Source organism: Chamaea fasciata, unplaced genomic scaffold (genome assembly GCF_029207755.1).
Source record: "Chamaea fasciata isolate MVZ Bird 193981 ecotype frontalis unplaced genomic scaffold, bChaFas1.0.hap1 SCAF_11, whole genome shotgun sequence".
NCBI classification, from domain to species: domain Eukaryota; kingdom Metazoa; phylum Chordata; class Aves; order Passeriformes; family Sylviidae; genus Chamaea; species Chamaea fasciata.
The window spans coordinates 8,131,221-8,146,695 of NW_027094096.1; the positions used below are offsets into that span (position 1 = coordinate 8,131,221).

General features: G+C 40.5%; 1 protein-coding gene across 1 annotated transcript in view; it reads left to right on the forward strand.

Annotated features, from left to right (window-relative positions):
- PXYLP1 (2-phosphoxylose phosphatase 1) overlaps positions 1-11,212 on the forward strand; it is a 48,403-nt gene extending 37,191 nt beyond the window's left edge. The window contains exons 5-6 of the mRNA XM_066194212.1: positions 7,366-7,505; positions 8,880-11,212. Of these exons, the coding sequence (XP_066050309.1) occupies positions 7,366-7,505; positions 8,880-9,811 (1,072 nt within the window). The 3' untranslated portion in view covers positions 9,812-11,212. The remainder of the gene's footprint in view (positions 1-7,365; positions 7,506-8,879) is intronic.
- Positions 11,213-15,475: the final 4,263 nt, after the last annotated feature.

Sequence of the window (15,475 nt, forward strand, 5' to 3'; positions counted from 1 at the left end):
AGTGCTAGTGTTTGCTACTTGACAACTACCCCTTTCCTGTAGTTGTCTCTCTCTGTTTAGATCTGTCACAAGTTAGTTATTTGTGTCTAACTCTCACTAAAACATAATTTTTCTTTCTGTTTCAGTATAATGGTTTTGTCTAACATCATGTCTTTGTAGGTTGCTGAAAACTGTTTTCACACCTGAATCACTTTCAGCTGCAGATATAGTCTGAATTGCTCCTTTGTGGCAAAACTTTCCTTTTTTGTTTAGATTCTAGTCACTGATACCAATGAATTATGGTGTACAGCTGTAGAAAAAACCAATGATTATATAATTTCCCAACCTTTGCCATTGCTTGTTTGATTACATGTAAGTACTTTTAAGCAGAATGATGATGATGATGATTTTTCAACAGAGGACTTACCAGTGAACCTACTGAATACTTAAAAGAAAAATACCAAGATATGTTAGCAAAACCTCTGGGCAAATCAATCCCTTCATGCTGCTGTCCCCTCAGCAGTGTCAGGTGTGGAGATTTCAATGGCTGAGGGCTGTGTGTTGTGTTCCTGCATACATTACTCAGGAAAAGAGGCACAGTAGGTACACAAACCATAATACTTTTTTCCAGAATGGCATGGAATCTCCTCTGTCTTTAATTCCACACCAGAAAAGCAAGAACATTATTTCTTTATTCACAAATGGCTTTACTCTGATGCCACACCGAAAGTACGTTTCACCTTAGTGCCTCGGAGGATCATGGAGCAGATCTTCATGGAAAGAATTTTTTAGGCAAGTGCGAGACAAAGAGATGATCCAGGACAGCCAGCACAGCTTTACTCTGGGCAAATATGTCTGACCAGTCTGGCCGTCTATGATGGGGTGACCAAGACGGTGGTCAAGGGAAGACTGACCAGTGTCATCTACCTGGAGTTCTGTAAGGCTTTCAATGTGGTCCCTCATGGCATCCTTAACTCCAGACTGGAGACATGTGGATTGGAAGAGTGGACTGTTCAGTGGTTGAGGAATTGGCTGAATGGATGCAGAGGTGGTCAGTAGCCCTGTGTCCATGGAGGCTAGTGATGAGTGGTGTCCCTCAGGGCTCTGGCTCCAGTGCTCTTCCATGCCTTCATTGCTAACATGGGCAGTGGAATTGAGTGCACGCTCAGCAAGTTTGCGGTGACAAGAAATTTGTGTCCAGCTTGAGAAGTGGGTCCATGAGAAACACAAGAGGGTGAAGAAGTTCAAGAGTTTCACCTGGCTCAGGGCAAACCCAAGCATGGGTACAGACTGGGAGGAATCACTGAGAATAGCCCTGCAGAGGACTTGGGGGTTCTGGTGGATGAAAAACTGGGCATGAGGCAGCAGTGTGCACTGGCAGCCCAAGAGGCCAGATGTCACCCGCTGCTTTTGTGTTCACATTTCACTTTCCACCAAAATGCCTGTTTTGGTGGTCAAGAGGTGTCATCTAGGGGTCTGGTCCAACATCCTTCAGGAGAAGTTGACTTTCCTTGAGATGTACCTAACCCCAGAAGCCCATTGTGCCCACTGCAAACTGCGTGGCTTCCTGAAATGAGATGTGCATTCCTGAGACTGCAGAGAGGAGACCAAACTTCAGTTATCTCTGCCACAGAGTGGACTGGGAGATACTTTAATAAAAAATTAATTTTTCTAAGAAGATGGAAAATGAATAGTTTGTTAATAGCTATGATAACATTTTTAATGACCTGCCTATAAGGGGTGAGATTGTTTTCAGCATGAAATACTAAGTAGAGAAATATGATCCAGATTTCTGTTGGAGTTCCTAAAGGCTCTGATCTTTCTTAATATCTGTCATGCTAGAATGTAGCTGAGAAAGCTTTATTGAAAAGATGTTAACTGCAAGTGAGAGTGTTAGATGGATAGCTGTGTTTCTCAATATTAGTGTGCCACATGAGATCTTAGTTTTGTATTCGTCAGAAAAGCTTTTATAGCTGTTTCCACTTCAGTTTCAGGCAAGGAGTACAACATGAAGGCCCTGGAGTCAGAAAAACTATCCATAAAAGGCAGTGAAGTAGTGTGGCTTTGACACAGAATGACCAAGTGGAGCAGTTGAGAGGGCAGTCAGGCTCTGAAGAGGCCAGAGGGGGACACCCGTGGCTCTCACTGATTGTGAAGCATTACAGCATCACTGTGTAAATGACACATCCCTTACCACTCACAGCCACTGAAAGACCTTGTCTCCTCAAGAACAAAATTTATGTGAAAGGGCATCTCCTCTCTTAATTTAGGGCAGCAGAAAGATTAAAGGAGTTGGCTCTGCACCATTCTGTCCAGATGTGTTAAAGCTGACCTTACTGAATAAAGCTAGAATTAAGCCGTTGTTTTGAATGGAACATTCATTACTTCAGCATCAGGAAGTTATTTGCTGTGTTTGGCTGTCAGGCTTATATTCCTTTGTGATGTAAATTTAGTGCTTGATTGTAAATGTATTTATATGGGGAGTGTGACAGGGTCTGTAATCACTGCCTTTGAACTGAGGGTTTCTTGTTGCTGTACAGTTGAGTCGAGGTGTCTGATGGAAAGTCTGGCCTGTTTAAGCTTTCTAACATCAGATAAGCAAGCTGCTCGTATGCAGGCTGCTCTTTATTTGACTTGGCATTCAGCTGATGGAATTCATTAATTAAGCAGATTATGCCACAGCCCCATGGACTTCTAATGGATATGCAAAATAGCCTTGAGGTCACGCTAGGGTTTTGTGAATTAAGGATTGTGACATATAAGTGTGGAATGAATATAAGCAAATGGATTAAATGATGGAGATTTCTTCCATCTAAAACTTCAATTAATATTACTGTTATCATTTTTATTGTTCTGAATGAAAATTTCCAAAGGGAACCAAATAATGCATACTTTTTTCCTCAAGAAAATTACTCGAATGATGTTATGGAAATCTGTTCATGGTAGTGTTTGCTTATGGGGGGAAATAAATTAATCCCTCACTTTTTTTTTCCTTGTATAGCTCCCATTTATAGTGTCAAAAGTAAAAAAAAATATGCAATGTTTCTTAGCTTAGTTCGTATGTGATAGAGAAGAAATGTATTTTTGGAAGATGCTAAAATGGTTTCAGAGGACTGCTGTAATTTGGTAGTAAGCTGGGTTAATTAGCATATACTTTAAGACATTTTGAAAGGTGTTGATGTTAATCATGAGAAGCTTAGTAACAAATACTGAAATTTGAGGTTCAATATGCACATGTTTTGAAACTGCCACAAAAATGAGCTGGGAGGAGGGAGATGAGACAAATATCACACTGTGAGCTAAAGGGGGTGTGAATTTGACTTAGAGTGAGGTCAAAGTAGGATCCTGAGCAGAACCAGGTGAAGAAAGGTCTCCTGAGGCCCCTGCTGACTTCAGAGTCAGACAGCAGTGAAGTAGATGGAATTGCAGAGCCATGGAATGGTTTGGGCTGGACGGGACCTCACAGATCCTCTCATTCCAAGCGTCTGCCAGGGGAGCACTGTGGAGGTTGTTACAAAAATGTACAAGCTGCCAGACCTTTATGAATAAATAACCCCCAACAATGGTACAACTGCCTTAGGATCTCATTTGTAGACTACACTGATCTGTTGTTGGGTTTAGTGGCTCCTTCCATTCATTTGTTTTTAAAAAAACACACAGTGTAGTCCTTTGATCTCACACTTTTTTTTTTTTTTTTTTGCCTACTCGAACTTCACAGAAAACACATGCTATTTTTTCTTGAAGTTCTAAAATGTTTTTTGCATTTTAAGTAAAGAGAAAGGGACTCACTCTTGCTATAGTTTGCAGGCAGAATCTTGTGTATGAGGACAGAAAAGTCATGTTTGTGTGTCTGAAGCCTGATGGGGTCATGTTTATTCACTGAGTGATGCACTGAGGACTCTGCAACTCCTTGTGAGAAGCCTGATCTCTCAGTTTTGCCATGCATTTTTGTATCAACTCCTCAAGGTAAAAGGAAATTTTATTGAAGGACGCCAGCTCTGTTCCTGGCAGAAATACATAATATAGTTCAAACAGTTGTGCAATATTTCTTTCCATGTACACTGGTTAGAGTGTAGCAATAAAAGGTGATATTAAAGCATTTTAAGATCTTTGAAAATAAGATATTTAAATGTTGATTACGGATTTAAATGTTTGTCCATGTTAATGCTAGTGCATTAAGTGAAAACCAGAGTATTCAATCTGGGATCTATTATGCCAGTGTTTAGGTTGTAAATAACAAAAAGATTAGCTGAATTAATTATTTGAGGGAAAAGAAGCATCCTCCGTTTTGTTACAGATAAAATTTATTCTATTGTACACAAAGAAAATCATTAAAACGCAAATTAACAGATTTTAAATAAGGGAACCAATGTTAAAATTGGGAAGTGCGGCTATTGTTAGTAGGTTTAAATGAAAAGCTATTCCATTTTCTGACAAAATATTTTTTATTATTATTTTTTATTTACTCCTATCTTTGGTAAATGTGGTAGCTTGCCATTGTAAGGCCAGGAAAATTACAGAAGGATATCTCTTTAGTTCATTTTTATTTTCTGATTACTCTTACGGAAATAAAATTTTAAGGATAATTCAGTCTTTTCAACTGTACAACTGAGCAATTTCCTTTGCTTCCTGCTCCACCAGCCCCAGCAGCCTCAGCCGTGTTGCCTGGATACTCCATCTCCTGCAGCATCTGTAAATTGGCCAATTCAACAGGAGGATTCATATTCTAAATAAAAGCCAAGTCTTGAGGTGGGAGGGGGATTGCTTTATCAGCTGGGAGCCTGAGTGCTGCTGCAAATCTTGCTGCCAAGAAAAATAGGTGTTTGTTTGCCCCGTTGTACAGGGGGATCTATTTAAGAAGAAGTCAGCTTTGAATTTCTGTTCAGAAAGATGTCCAACAGTGATATTTCATAATGCACTTATGCAAGCTTGTCTTGTGCTCACTTTAAATACAGTGTAATCCAAAGTTAAATAACTTGCATCTCCATGTCTAATATTATTAATATACTGTATTAATACACTGGAATATAAAATCACCAATTATCATCCCTTTCATAATTTTATCTTGAAAGTTAAATTATTTTGCCTGCCATTTTTTCAGAAAAATCCTTTTGCAAAATACAGATAAATACTTTTCTTTCTCCTTTCCTTTCTTTATTCCCACAAGTGATTGCTGGCAGTTTTATCAGCACAGATTTGATTCCATTAGAATTCTTTCAGTCTTTTGTAAGCAAAGCAGCAAAAGCAGCAGAATGGAAAATGCAATTCTTTTAGTTTTCTTTCACATGTATTTGCAGAACTTGTTAATTAAGTGAAAAGAGTTTAAGGAAAATTTTGATTGTCAGTTTATTCATGTGTAGAGTTTTATAAAGTTCAAAATTCAGAAAATTGGTGGTTCAGCCTGCTACCTCTGTAATAAGCTTAAAAGGCCAAATGGCTTAAAAAGCTAATGGGTGTAATTTAATTTTCTCAACTTCATTATTCCATTTTTAGATGTCACTGCTGGGCTGCTAAACAGTGCAATGTACAAAGTGTTCTGTTGGAAATTTTCATCTGGAGCTGGAGTAAGCTTCTAATGTATGATTGTACAACAGGAATCCTCCAGTGCTTGAGAAACATGAACCAATCTTTGTTCCTTTCTCTGCTTTGCAAATACTGATCTTCAGTTGCCCTGTTAAAATTACAGTATACAGAAGAAGCTGTGGATTTAGAATATCATAAATTGAATGGTTTTTCTTTAATTTGAAGTTAAAATGAAAAAAATTATTCTGATTTTTAATCTCATTATGCTTTTTGTCTCATTTAGAATTTTTTTCTTACTGGCAGTTGTGGCATAATTGTAACATTTTCCTGCCAGGATTTTTTTTTTCCCCTGGAAAGAAATTAAATGCTGGAAAATTCAAGTTTTATAAAATTATATGGGCTGCCTTTCTGTTGACAGGCACTGACTCTTATGAGCCCTCCTGCATATGTGGGCTGTGAGCAGAGCTCTGCAAGAGGCCCCTCTCATGTATGAGAGTTTCTCAGTTGGCTCTTCTAAGTAAGCATGGATTTGATTGTCCTAGTAAACTTCAATTCCAGACTCTCATTCCTGCTTTAGTGGTGTTATTGCTCCCTCTGGTGCATCCTGCAACTCATGTTTCTTTTTAAGACCTGAGCTTTTTATGTCCAAAATAGTTTGTCATTCTAAAAAATGTAAATATGAGCAGTAAACACAAATCCTAGAGTTATATAAGAAATCCGTGACAAAATTTATTTTATATATGTTTATTTTGTATATATTTTGAGCTACATGAAAATATATTAACTGTATTCAAGCTGAACATCCTATTAAGACAAGAACCATCTGGAGCAGAATTGGGTTGCCAAGCAGTTTCTGATTTAGTTATGTACAAAATTAGAGAGGTGACTGTGTAACCTTTGATAACTGCTGACTTTTAACGAAGAAATCCCCACTCACGTAATGCATTTCTGCTGTAGGAATGTGATCACAGATTTATTTTCTAAAGGTTCAGATTACCTTTAGGTCACATTGTGAGTTTTTTTGTACCTGTAGCTTTCTGCGCAGCAGTACGACAGTGAGGCTGCGTCCATGGTGTATTTGAAATTTTCAGTGCGGTGTGGGAGATCTAAGCATTCTTTCACTGACTTGAACTCTGTTTCAGTGAGTTAACTTGGATATTTTAGTGAATATCTCTTCCAGCTGCATTCATTACCTTCATGGTGGGGGTATCTTACTTGTGTGTGTGTGTCCAGCAGTGTTGGCCTCTTTCTTCATGGATAAAAGTGCAGTACCCCAAACAATGATTCCCGTTTTAATGGGGCCACTGCTTTTCAGTCCCACATAATTGGCTGAAGGAAGTAGAATTAAAAGCTGAGATTGTGCTCAGCATTGTGCATTACAAAATCTGAGAATTCACTCAAGATCATCTACTTAAAGTACTGTATTTGAATCCCTCGAGATTGTTACTGCCTTTGGCTGTGCTAGAGGTAATCCTTGAAGAGGTACTTCAGAAACTGGAGAGAGGATTGGAGGTTTTTTAAAGGATTTTAAAATATATTTTCTTTTTCATTTTAATTCATAACAGTATTAGTGACTGAATTCAAAGCAGCCCCCAGAAATTGTTCTAAATTACTTTGTGAAAGGTATCATAATTTTAACATGGCAAGACATCTGTTTCCTTATAGTTCTTTGGTAGATAGTAAGTAGTTAGATTTCTTTTCCATACTTGCAAAAGTCCTGAGTAAGAGCAGATGTCGTTTCAGTGGGAAATAACCTCACATAGTGAAATTTCTGAGCTGACATACTTGGAATACTTGACTGTCTCGAGCTGCTTTCCCATGCACTTTTGGGAGTTTTCACATTTTGATTTTCTATCTCTCTAGGAAACCTTCTCACCCTCAGCTTGAAGCCTTCATTAAGCATATGTCCAAAGGGTCTGCAGCCCAAATGGACGGTTCTCTGAGCAGCCTGCCTCACTTCCCCAGTCATTCCCTGTGTGAAATGGGAGAGCTTACACAGACAGGTGAGTTCCCCTAGCAGCTCTGTCTCATCCTCTGCTCTGTTAAACACAGTCAGCTTGAAAAGGGATCTTCTGATTCTCTTTATAATGACATAAATGCTTTTTTATGGAAGCTTATCATGTTGGTCATATCCTAGGCTAAGCTGGGATATGGATAAAGCATTGGTCTCTCAACTGTAAAAGTGACAACAGTTGTAGAAGCCATGCTTTGTCCTATAGCTTTGTCCTATAGCTTTGTCCTGTAGCTTGACAATCCTGTTACACACTGGTCAATCTTGGCATCTCCTTTAACTTCCTTTGTAGCAAGTCAGAGCACCTCTCTTTCATGTTGCCTCACACCTCAGAATTCCTCTGTTACCCTTGTGACAAGCAGCAGTGGTCAGTCTCTCCTGGGGAAGATCTGGTGCTCTGTTACTGACAGGGTTTGATTCAGAGGGACCCTGTGTCTCCTACAAGAGTTGCTGGTTTAGCTGACAAACGTGATGTTTGTGTTATGGAAATGCTTTATACATCTGGTGCCTGTCAAATCCTTGTGTGAGCTGGGATCCCTTTGGAAGGACTCCTTGGCCACTGTCAAGTCCTGCAAAGTGATATCTGGAGAAAGCAAGGCAGGACACCACTGAGATTGCACACGACACACGGACTGTGTCACTGAGCTGCCATCTGGGGACTCCTGTGGCTTGTAACAAGGTTTATAGAGGTCTTCTAGTGCATAAAGGATTCATGCCTATTGTTCTGCTGCTGTGCAAGAGATGTGGATTCTGGAGGTTTTGGCACATGAGAAGGATACACTTTCCAGCTGGATGAAGGCAGAGCTTTAGCATAAATTATCAAGCAATTTAAATATTCCCTAAAGGAAGATGGAGAAGGAAGTTTGATGCAATTGCCGCACCTCACGATTGTTTTGTGAGTTTACACACTAATTTACATTCTGGGTATTTGTGTCCTGACTACTGGTGGTTTTATTGGCTGCCATAAATTTTCAGGGGCACAGCATTCTCTGCCTGCCTGAAAACCTGACTGAGGTGCTGCCTTCAAAAACACCTTACTTTTATAGTCATGTTAGACCCATTCAGTCTGTGTCTTAGTCCAAAGAATTAATATTAAACCACTGAGGTTTTAAACAAATTTTATGGAACCAACTTCTTTTCTATATTTCAAATTAGTTCCTAGAACCTGAGAGATGAGAAGAATAGCAAGTTTCTCATGTTTCAGACAGTTTTCTTAATAGTCATCATAAGTGAAGTTCAGTTTTGTAAGTTTATAACCTTTTAATAAATTGTTCATTTATCAGTAAGGCTACTAGCTGTAATGTTTTTATTTTTTTCAAAACTGCGAAGATTCTAATCATGTGTTGTAATCTCTGTCAAAATTCAGGGGTTGTACAACACTTGCGAAACGGACAGCTGCTGCGAGAAATTTACATCAACAAGCACAAACTGCTCCCTGGTGACTGGACAGCCAAGCAGCTCTACCTGGAGACCACAGGGAAAAGCCGAACCCTGCAGAGTGCTTTGGCGCTGCTCTACACATTTCTGCCAGATTTTGACTGGAAGAAAATTAACATGAGGCACCAATGGAGCACCATTTTCTGCTCGGGAAGCTGCGACTGTCCCATGAGAAACCACTACCTGGAAGAGGAGCAGCGCAGGCAGTACAGCTTACGGGTGAAAAACAACGATTTGGAGAGAATATATGTGGATATGGCAAAGATTGTGGGCATTCCCACCAGGCAGCTGAGAGCTTCCAACCCAATAGATTCTCTCTTGTGCTATTTCTGTCATAATGTCTCGTTTCCGTGTACCAAAGCTGGCTGCATTGGTATGGAACATTTCAAAGTAATCAAGAGACACCAGTTGGAGGATGAGAGAGAAAGGCAGGAAAAGAAACTTTACTTCTTGTATGCACTATTGGCTACTCATCCTCTCCTCAACCAGACTGTCAATCGGCTGCAGCGTATTGCAGAAGGCAAGAAGGAAGAAGTGTTTGTTCTCTACTCTGCACATGATGTCACCTTGTCACCTGTTCTTAGTGCCTTGGGCATTACAGAGGCCAGATTTCCCAGATTTGCTGCCAGATTAGTTTTTGAGCTGTGGCAGGATGGGAAGAGGCCCAAAGAACACTTTATCCGCATCCTGTACAATGGTGCTGATGTCACATTCCAGACCTCGTTTTGCAAGGATCATTATAAACGTTCCAGCAAGCCAATGTGCCCACTAGAAAAATTTGTCAACTTTGTCAAGAGGGATATGTTCTTAATTTTTAACAGTACGAGCTACTATGATGCATGTCATAGGAAAGCACTGTAGAGAAAGGAGGAGGAAAGGAGGCAGTGTTAACTTATGTTGGTGATCTATTTTCTGGCAGAGGCACAGTTCAGTTTTCTTACTTCTTGTATTTTTCTGTGGAAGTACAGAAGGGTAATGCTTGAAACATTGTTCAAATAGTTTTATTTTCATTCAGGCTGCAGATGGCCTTCAGTAGAAGAACAAATGCCAAGGGTTATGTGTATGCGTAGGCTCACAAATGCTGTTAACTGTTGTGATAAACCATGTGGGTGAATGTAACCTGGCCCTTGCTTGATAGAGAGAGCACAGACTTTGTGTTTCTCTGTTCCAGAGCAATACTTGGATAGCGTAAGTTTAAAGCCAAAACTACTTTTTTTTTTTTTTTTTTTCCACCACCATCTCACAGTCATTTTAAGCAGTTCATGTCAGGGTCATGATGAATTCCAGGTGTCTGCATTAAGGCATTTGTAAGGAATTTTTGAATTTCTTTACTCAGAGGAAGCCTTATAATATTATGGGGCAGGTCCTTAAAGCAAAGTGCATGTATGTGTGTGTGAATACTTCCCTAAGCATGTACAAATGAGTGTGTGCCTTTTGCACCTCACAGACCTAGAAACCCTTGGCTATTGTTGCCAGTGCCGGAGAAGGGTGTACTGGAAAAGGGATACAAAACTCTACTCTTAGATCGCACTTTCAGCACTTTGAATAGTTCAAACACAGTCTAGAAACATGTAAAGGCCTTGTGACGTTAAAATAGATAGCAAACACTAACAGTACCACTAAACCTGAGTGGGAAATTAGGGCTAGAAGTCAGTTTTATGGTGAAGTGTTGGGCTCTTTCCCATTGTGAACATGTTCAAGCTGTTGTGCTATGGAACAAATTAGTATTTTAGGAATTTGCTATGGTGACTGCTTGAGACAGCTTGACTAAATACTGAGAAAACTTTGTAGTTGAGTTAGTATTTTTATGGACTAGGAAGCTCTTATTTTGTAAGACCAGACTTGTACATATTGTACTGTGTATATTTATAACACAGTAGATCTTTCTTACTTGTTTAGTTTGTAAAGACTTGTGGAGGTCACTTTTTAGACATTTTTTCCCTTGATCAGGATGTTTAGACTTAAGAATAAACTGTCTGTTATGGGTAATTTGAACAATGAGTAGATGAAAACTTCAGACTGCTTTCATCTCTGTAGGAGTAGTAAATTGAGAACCAATTTTTAATAGAATTCCTAGAAATTTTATAATGATGGAGGTTTTTTAACCTCTAGAAATAAATTAGTCTGTGAGTTGTGATTCAATGGTGCTAGTTTGTCAAAGAAAACATAACTCAGCATAAGTTCTCTGACTCTTGGCATTCCACTCTGTTTTCAATGCTGCATTTGAACACTTTAAATAAAGTTCTGGGATCTCTTTGTGTACTTGTGTGTTATGTTCGTTGTCATTTCCATAGCTGTTTGCAGGAACAAGGTGGATATTGTTAAGCTGCTTGTTGCATTTTTAACTTCTGTATTTAATCTGTCCTGGGCCCCAGTCTGGGCAGGAGCAACTAAACCTTTCATGGATACTGAACTAGAAATCCTGATAGAATATTTGGGGCTTTTGTACCACATTGGAGTGGTAACCTTTCTGTCTAAGAGACTGGATCTGCTGGTCATCATCCCTGCTTGTATCCTGGAGGGCAAATAGGAAGAGAGAATCTGAAAGGTGAGCTGACTGTAGAAATTAGGTGAAGGGAGCCTTTTGCCCAATATAAGTACCAAAGGTTAGAGACCCCGTAACTTTTCCTTTATGTTGAGGTGGAACCTCCTGTGTTTGTGCCCCCACTGCCTCTTCTGTCACTGGGCAACACTGTAAAGATCTCTCTTATAACTCCCTTCAGGTATTTATACCCACTGATGAGATTTCCTCGAGCCTTCTCTTCTCTGGGCTAAGCAGACCCAGCTCTAGCCTCGTGTCAGGTGCTCCAGACCCTTGATCATCTCTGCTGTCAGTGGGGACTCTCCAGTAGCTCCATCTCTTGTCCTGGTGTGATAAAGAGCACTGATGGCTTTTTCAGCCAAAACGGCCTCCCCTGTGGTCAGGGCAGTGACAACAAACCTGGATTGGGGAATTTAAGGAAATCTGGAACTGAATTTCAGTTACAGCTTCAGGTTTTCAGTACCTGCTCACCTGTATGTTTGAGGGTCACTGGGTGGACAGAACCAAGCCTTTAATGTAAAAATAATTTTTAAAAAAGGGCAAAAGCTAATTATTCTTCACAGTTCATTAAGATATGTTAATCTCTTCTATGCTACACACACAGAGGATCTGCAGCAATGAAAGGTTTGATCCATCTCCAGTGCCACCAGAAGTGCTAAAGGAAAGAGCTGCAGGGCTGAGATCATTCTCATAAACCTTGGACCTGGCTATGGAGATAAAATGATAAGCAAACTGCATTATTGAAGCCAATTAATCATTACCTTTTGAAGTTTGACCTAATTTATGATTCAGTTTGAACTTTCAAGTGGATTAAGGTAACAAATTAACTACCTGAACAATGAAAAGAGGAATCAGTGGGAATTTATTTATTGATAATAAATAAATGGAATTTATGGAATTGATAAATATTCTGTAGGGTGCACCCTTTCTGTAGGGGTGCACTGATGAATTAGCTGTACTAACTGGGAAACATTGACTTGAGCAGTTGCGCAGTTTAATCAAGTGGTAGAGCAGGACTAAAAGCTGCTCCTTTAAGGAATGCTGCTTGAGATCTTGCTCTTGGCTTGAAACCGATGTAGGAGTGGGCTGTTTTGTTGTGTGCTAAACACAGTATTCAGAAACTGATGTTTAAACATGTTGAGTACTTGTACTGTGAATGAAATCTGTGCAGTGCTTCCTCACCCAATCCAGCTCATTTTCCAGCGCAGTGCTGATGTTCCGTCTCTCCCCGCCCACTCCTCGCTTCTGTTTGTTCCATTTCTAGGAAGCCGTAACAGCTTTAGTTTCAAATGCTCCTTGCACACTGTGAGTGCCAAACGGCTTGGCTTGAGCCGCCGTGTATTATTTGTGTATTAGAAAGGGAGGGAAGGCCTCGGAAGGCGAAATTCCCGGTGCCAGAGGGATGCGGGAGCAGCATCCCCCGGAGACGGGGCTGCGGCGCCCTCGGGTGGCGGCTCCCTGCGGTGCAGCGCGGGAATTACACCGGGAAAGAGGCTCTGGAAAAGGAAGAGTTAAGACCAGGTGAGAACTGCAGATGGATTTCATCCTGCGGTCTGAGAGAGAGGCCTCCTTCCCCGTGGTTTAAATGAATAGGTGTCTGTGCCAGGTGCTCAAACCCTTGTAGGGTGAAGAAGGAATGACGGCAGCAGTGATGGTTGTTTTGAAGTGAGTCATTCATGTTGTTGAACACAGGTGTATTCTGCAGGTATTCTACAGCTTTGCTAGCCTGTGTACTAAAATCAGCCCAACACTTTTCAGCAGAGTTATTTTTGAAATGAGTAAAGCCTTTTCTATGTGGAAGCATAAAACAGTATTATTTTTTCCTGTCAGTTTTCTGGTTTGGTCTCAGTTTGCTTGCCTTGCAGTTTTGTTCCTTCCCCCTTTTTCACGTGAAAGTAGCCATGCTGCATATGAGTACTATGACCTTATTCAAGCAGTTGAGATGTGACAGAGTCTGAACTTTGTAAAGTTCCTTCAGACTGAAATCAAGCACCATTAAGCTTGTTGTTTCCAAATGTCCTGGAGAGCCATTTTCAAAAGTGATTTAGAATTACACTTAAACTATTCTTTTAGGATCCACTGACCAAAATCATCATTATTTTTTCTTCTGTTGAAAGTAAAAAGAGTGAAAGAAAAGAGATGGCATTTGAACTGTAAAACAGTCCAGTTTTCATTCTAAAAACAGTCTTTATGGCAGAATAAAAAAAAAAAAATCATCTGTTTGCCAGTCTGTCTCAGACTCATTAGGAGGAAACGTTCTGAAATGAACATGTCCTCTAAAGAAAGGTAGGTTTCATCAGCCTTTCCCCACAGGTTCAAAAGGAATTTCTTGGAGGAAAGTGGAAAAGTCTGTTTATTTAACAAGCAGAGTGCACACAGGCACGGGAAAAAAAAAGAACAAATAATGTTAGATAATAAACTTTCTTGTTGTGGAGAAAGCTGGTGGATTTTTAGAGTCCTGCTCACTTCTCCTGAGGTCCGGAGCTCGGATGTGGTGTCTCTGCAGCCTCCCTCCCGCTGGGCCACGGCGTGGGGCTCCCAGTGATGGTCTGGTTTTCAGAGCAGAGCTGAACAGTGCCAGAAGAAGAAGTCACTGTCCCAGGAAAACTTCTTGCCTCAGCAAATAAGAAGCTAGCTAAAAGCAAAGCCACAACTTTCCTGCCGCACAGCAGAGAGAGCCAGGGGAGTCTGTGAGAACTGAACACAAACTGTGCACTGAGGAATTCCCCTAGCTTCCCCCCACTTCCAGCTTCAAGTTACAGGACCCATGTGTGGGCATAAAACAGATGATAGGGGATACAGTATCGTAACATCACTCCAGGACACAGTCTTTAAGATGCCATTGTAGAATGGTGTGGGAAGGGAAAGTTTGAGAAGTTGTTGTTGCTGTAGGTCCTGGCAAAGCAGGATACACAGGATAAAAGATGAAAAATAGAAAATGTGGCTTCTTGCATCCATCTTTCCTGGAGCAGGTACAGGGGCAGCTGTTCCTAACCAGGAGACTGAGGACCAAGGGCCAGCTGCAGGACAGAAGGAATGTCTAAGGGCAGTTGCACGGGTGTGTGCAGGGTGTATGTGTGAGTGCTGAGGTGTGTGCAGGGTGTATGTGTGAGTGCTGAGGTGTATGCAGCAGTGACTGAAGTAACTGGAAGGTTGAAGGGTCCAGCTACTGGACACACTGAGTGCTGCCTTACTCCTGGTTGGACCTGTGTAGGCACAGCTGCAGCTACTGGATAGGCCCAAACAATTTTGTCGTCAAGAAGCAGAGTGATCTAAGAAGGGATTCTGCAGATTTAGATGATAAGGATGACTGTAATACTGTTTCGTCTTTTAAAAAGTCTGTCGGTCCTCAAAAGTGGTGAGTAATAGAGATGGAGTCAAGCCTGGTTCCTGATGAATCAGTATTGATCCATTGGTTGCTAATTTCATTTTCCTTTTTGAACTGATCGCATACTTAATGTTCTTCTTTAGCAATGCCAGTTATAACAGGCCCTTGATCAATACAGTGCCTTTAAAAAAAACTTCAACAACCAAACCTTTATAAGTAACAGGTTGCAGTGCATTTCTGCTACACTCATACATGCATAACTCAGGCTTATCTTGGAGAATGATTAATAGCTACTGTCATTTTTAGCTGTCAATGTCTAACAATAATAGCTTGAGTCCTATCTCATGCACCAGAGAGGTGTCTTTTTGCTTAAACCTCTTCCAAGGGGGATTAAATTATGCCCATGACTATGTAATAGGACTGGTGTAAGATGACATTTGTCATCAATTAGTGTGCTCTCAGCTGTGTTCCTAACCCTTTAGCAGTGAACCCAGAGTTAAGTAGGTTTAGGGAGAGTTTTACCTGTTAATATTTAACTCGAGTCTGCAATGTGGTAATTGGGGTTTTGGTAAGAAAGAGCACTGCATCTTGTTGAAGAGTGATAAAAATACTTTTGCTTTTAATAGGGGACTGGAAGCAGGCAGTGCTGCTCTGA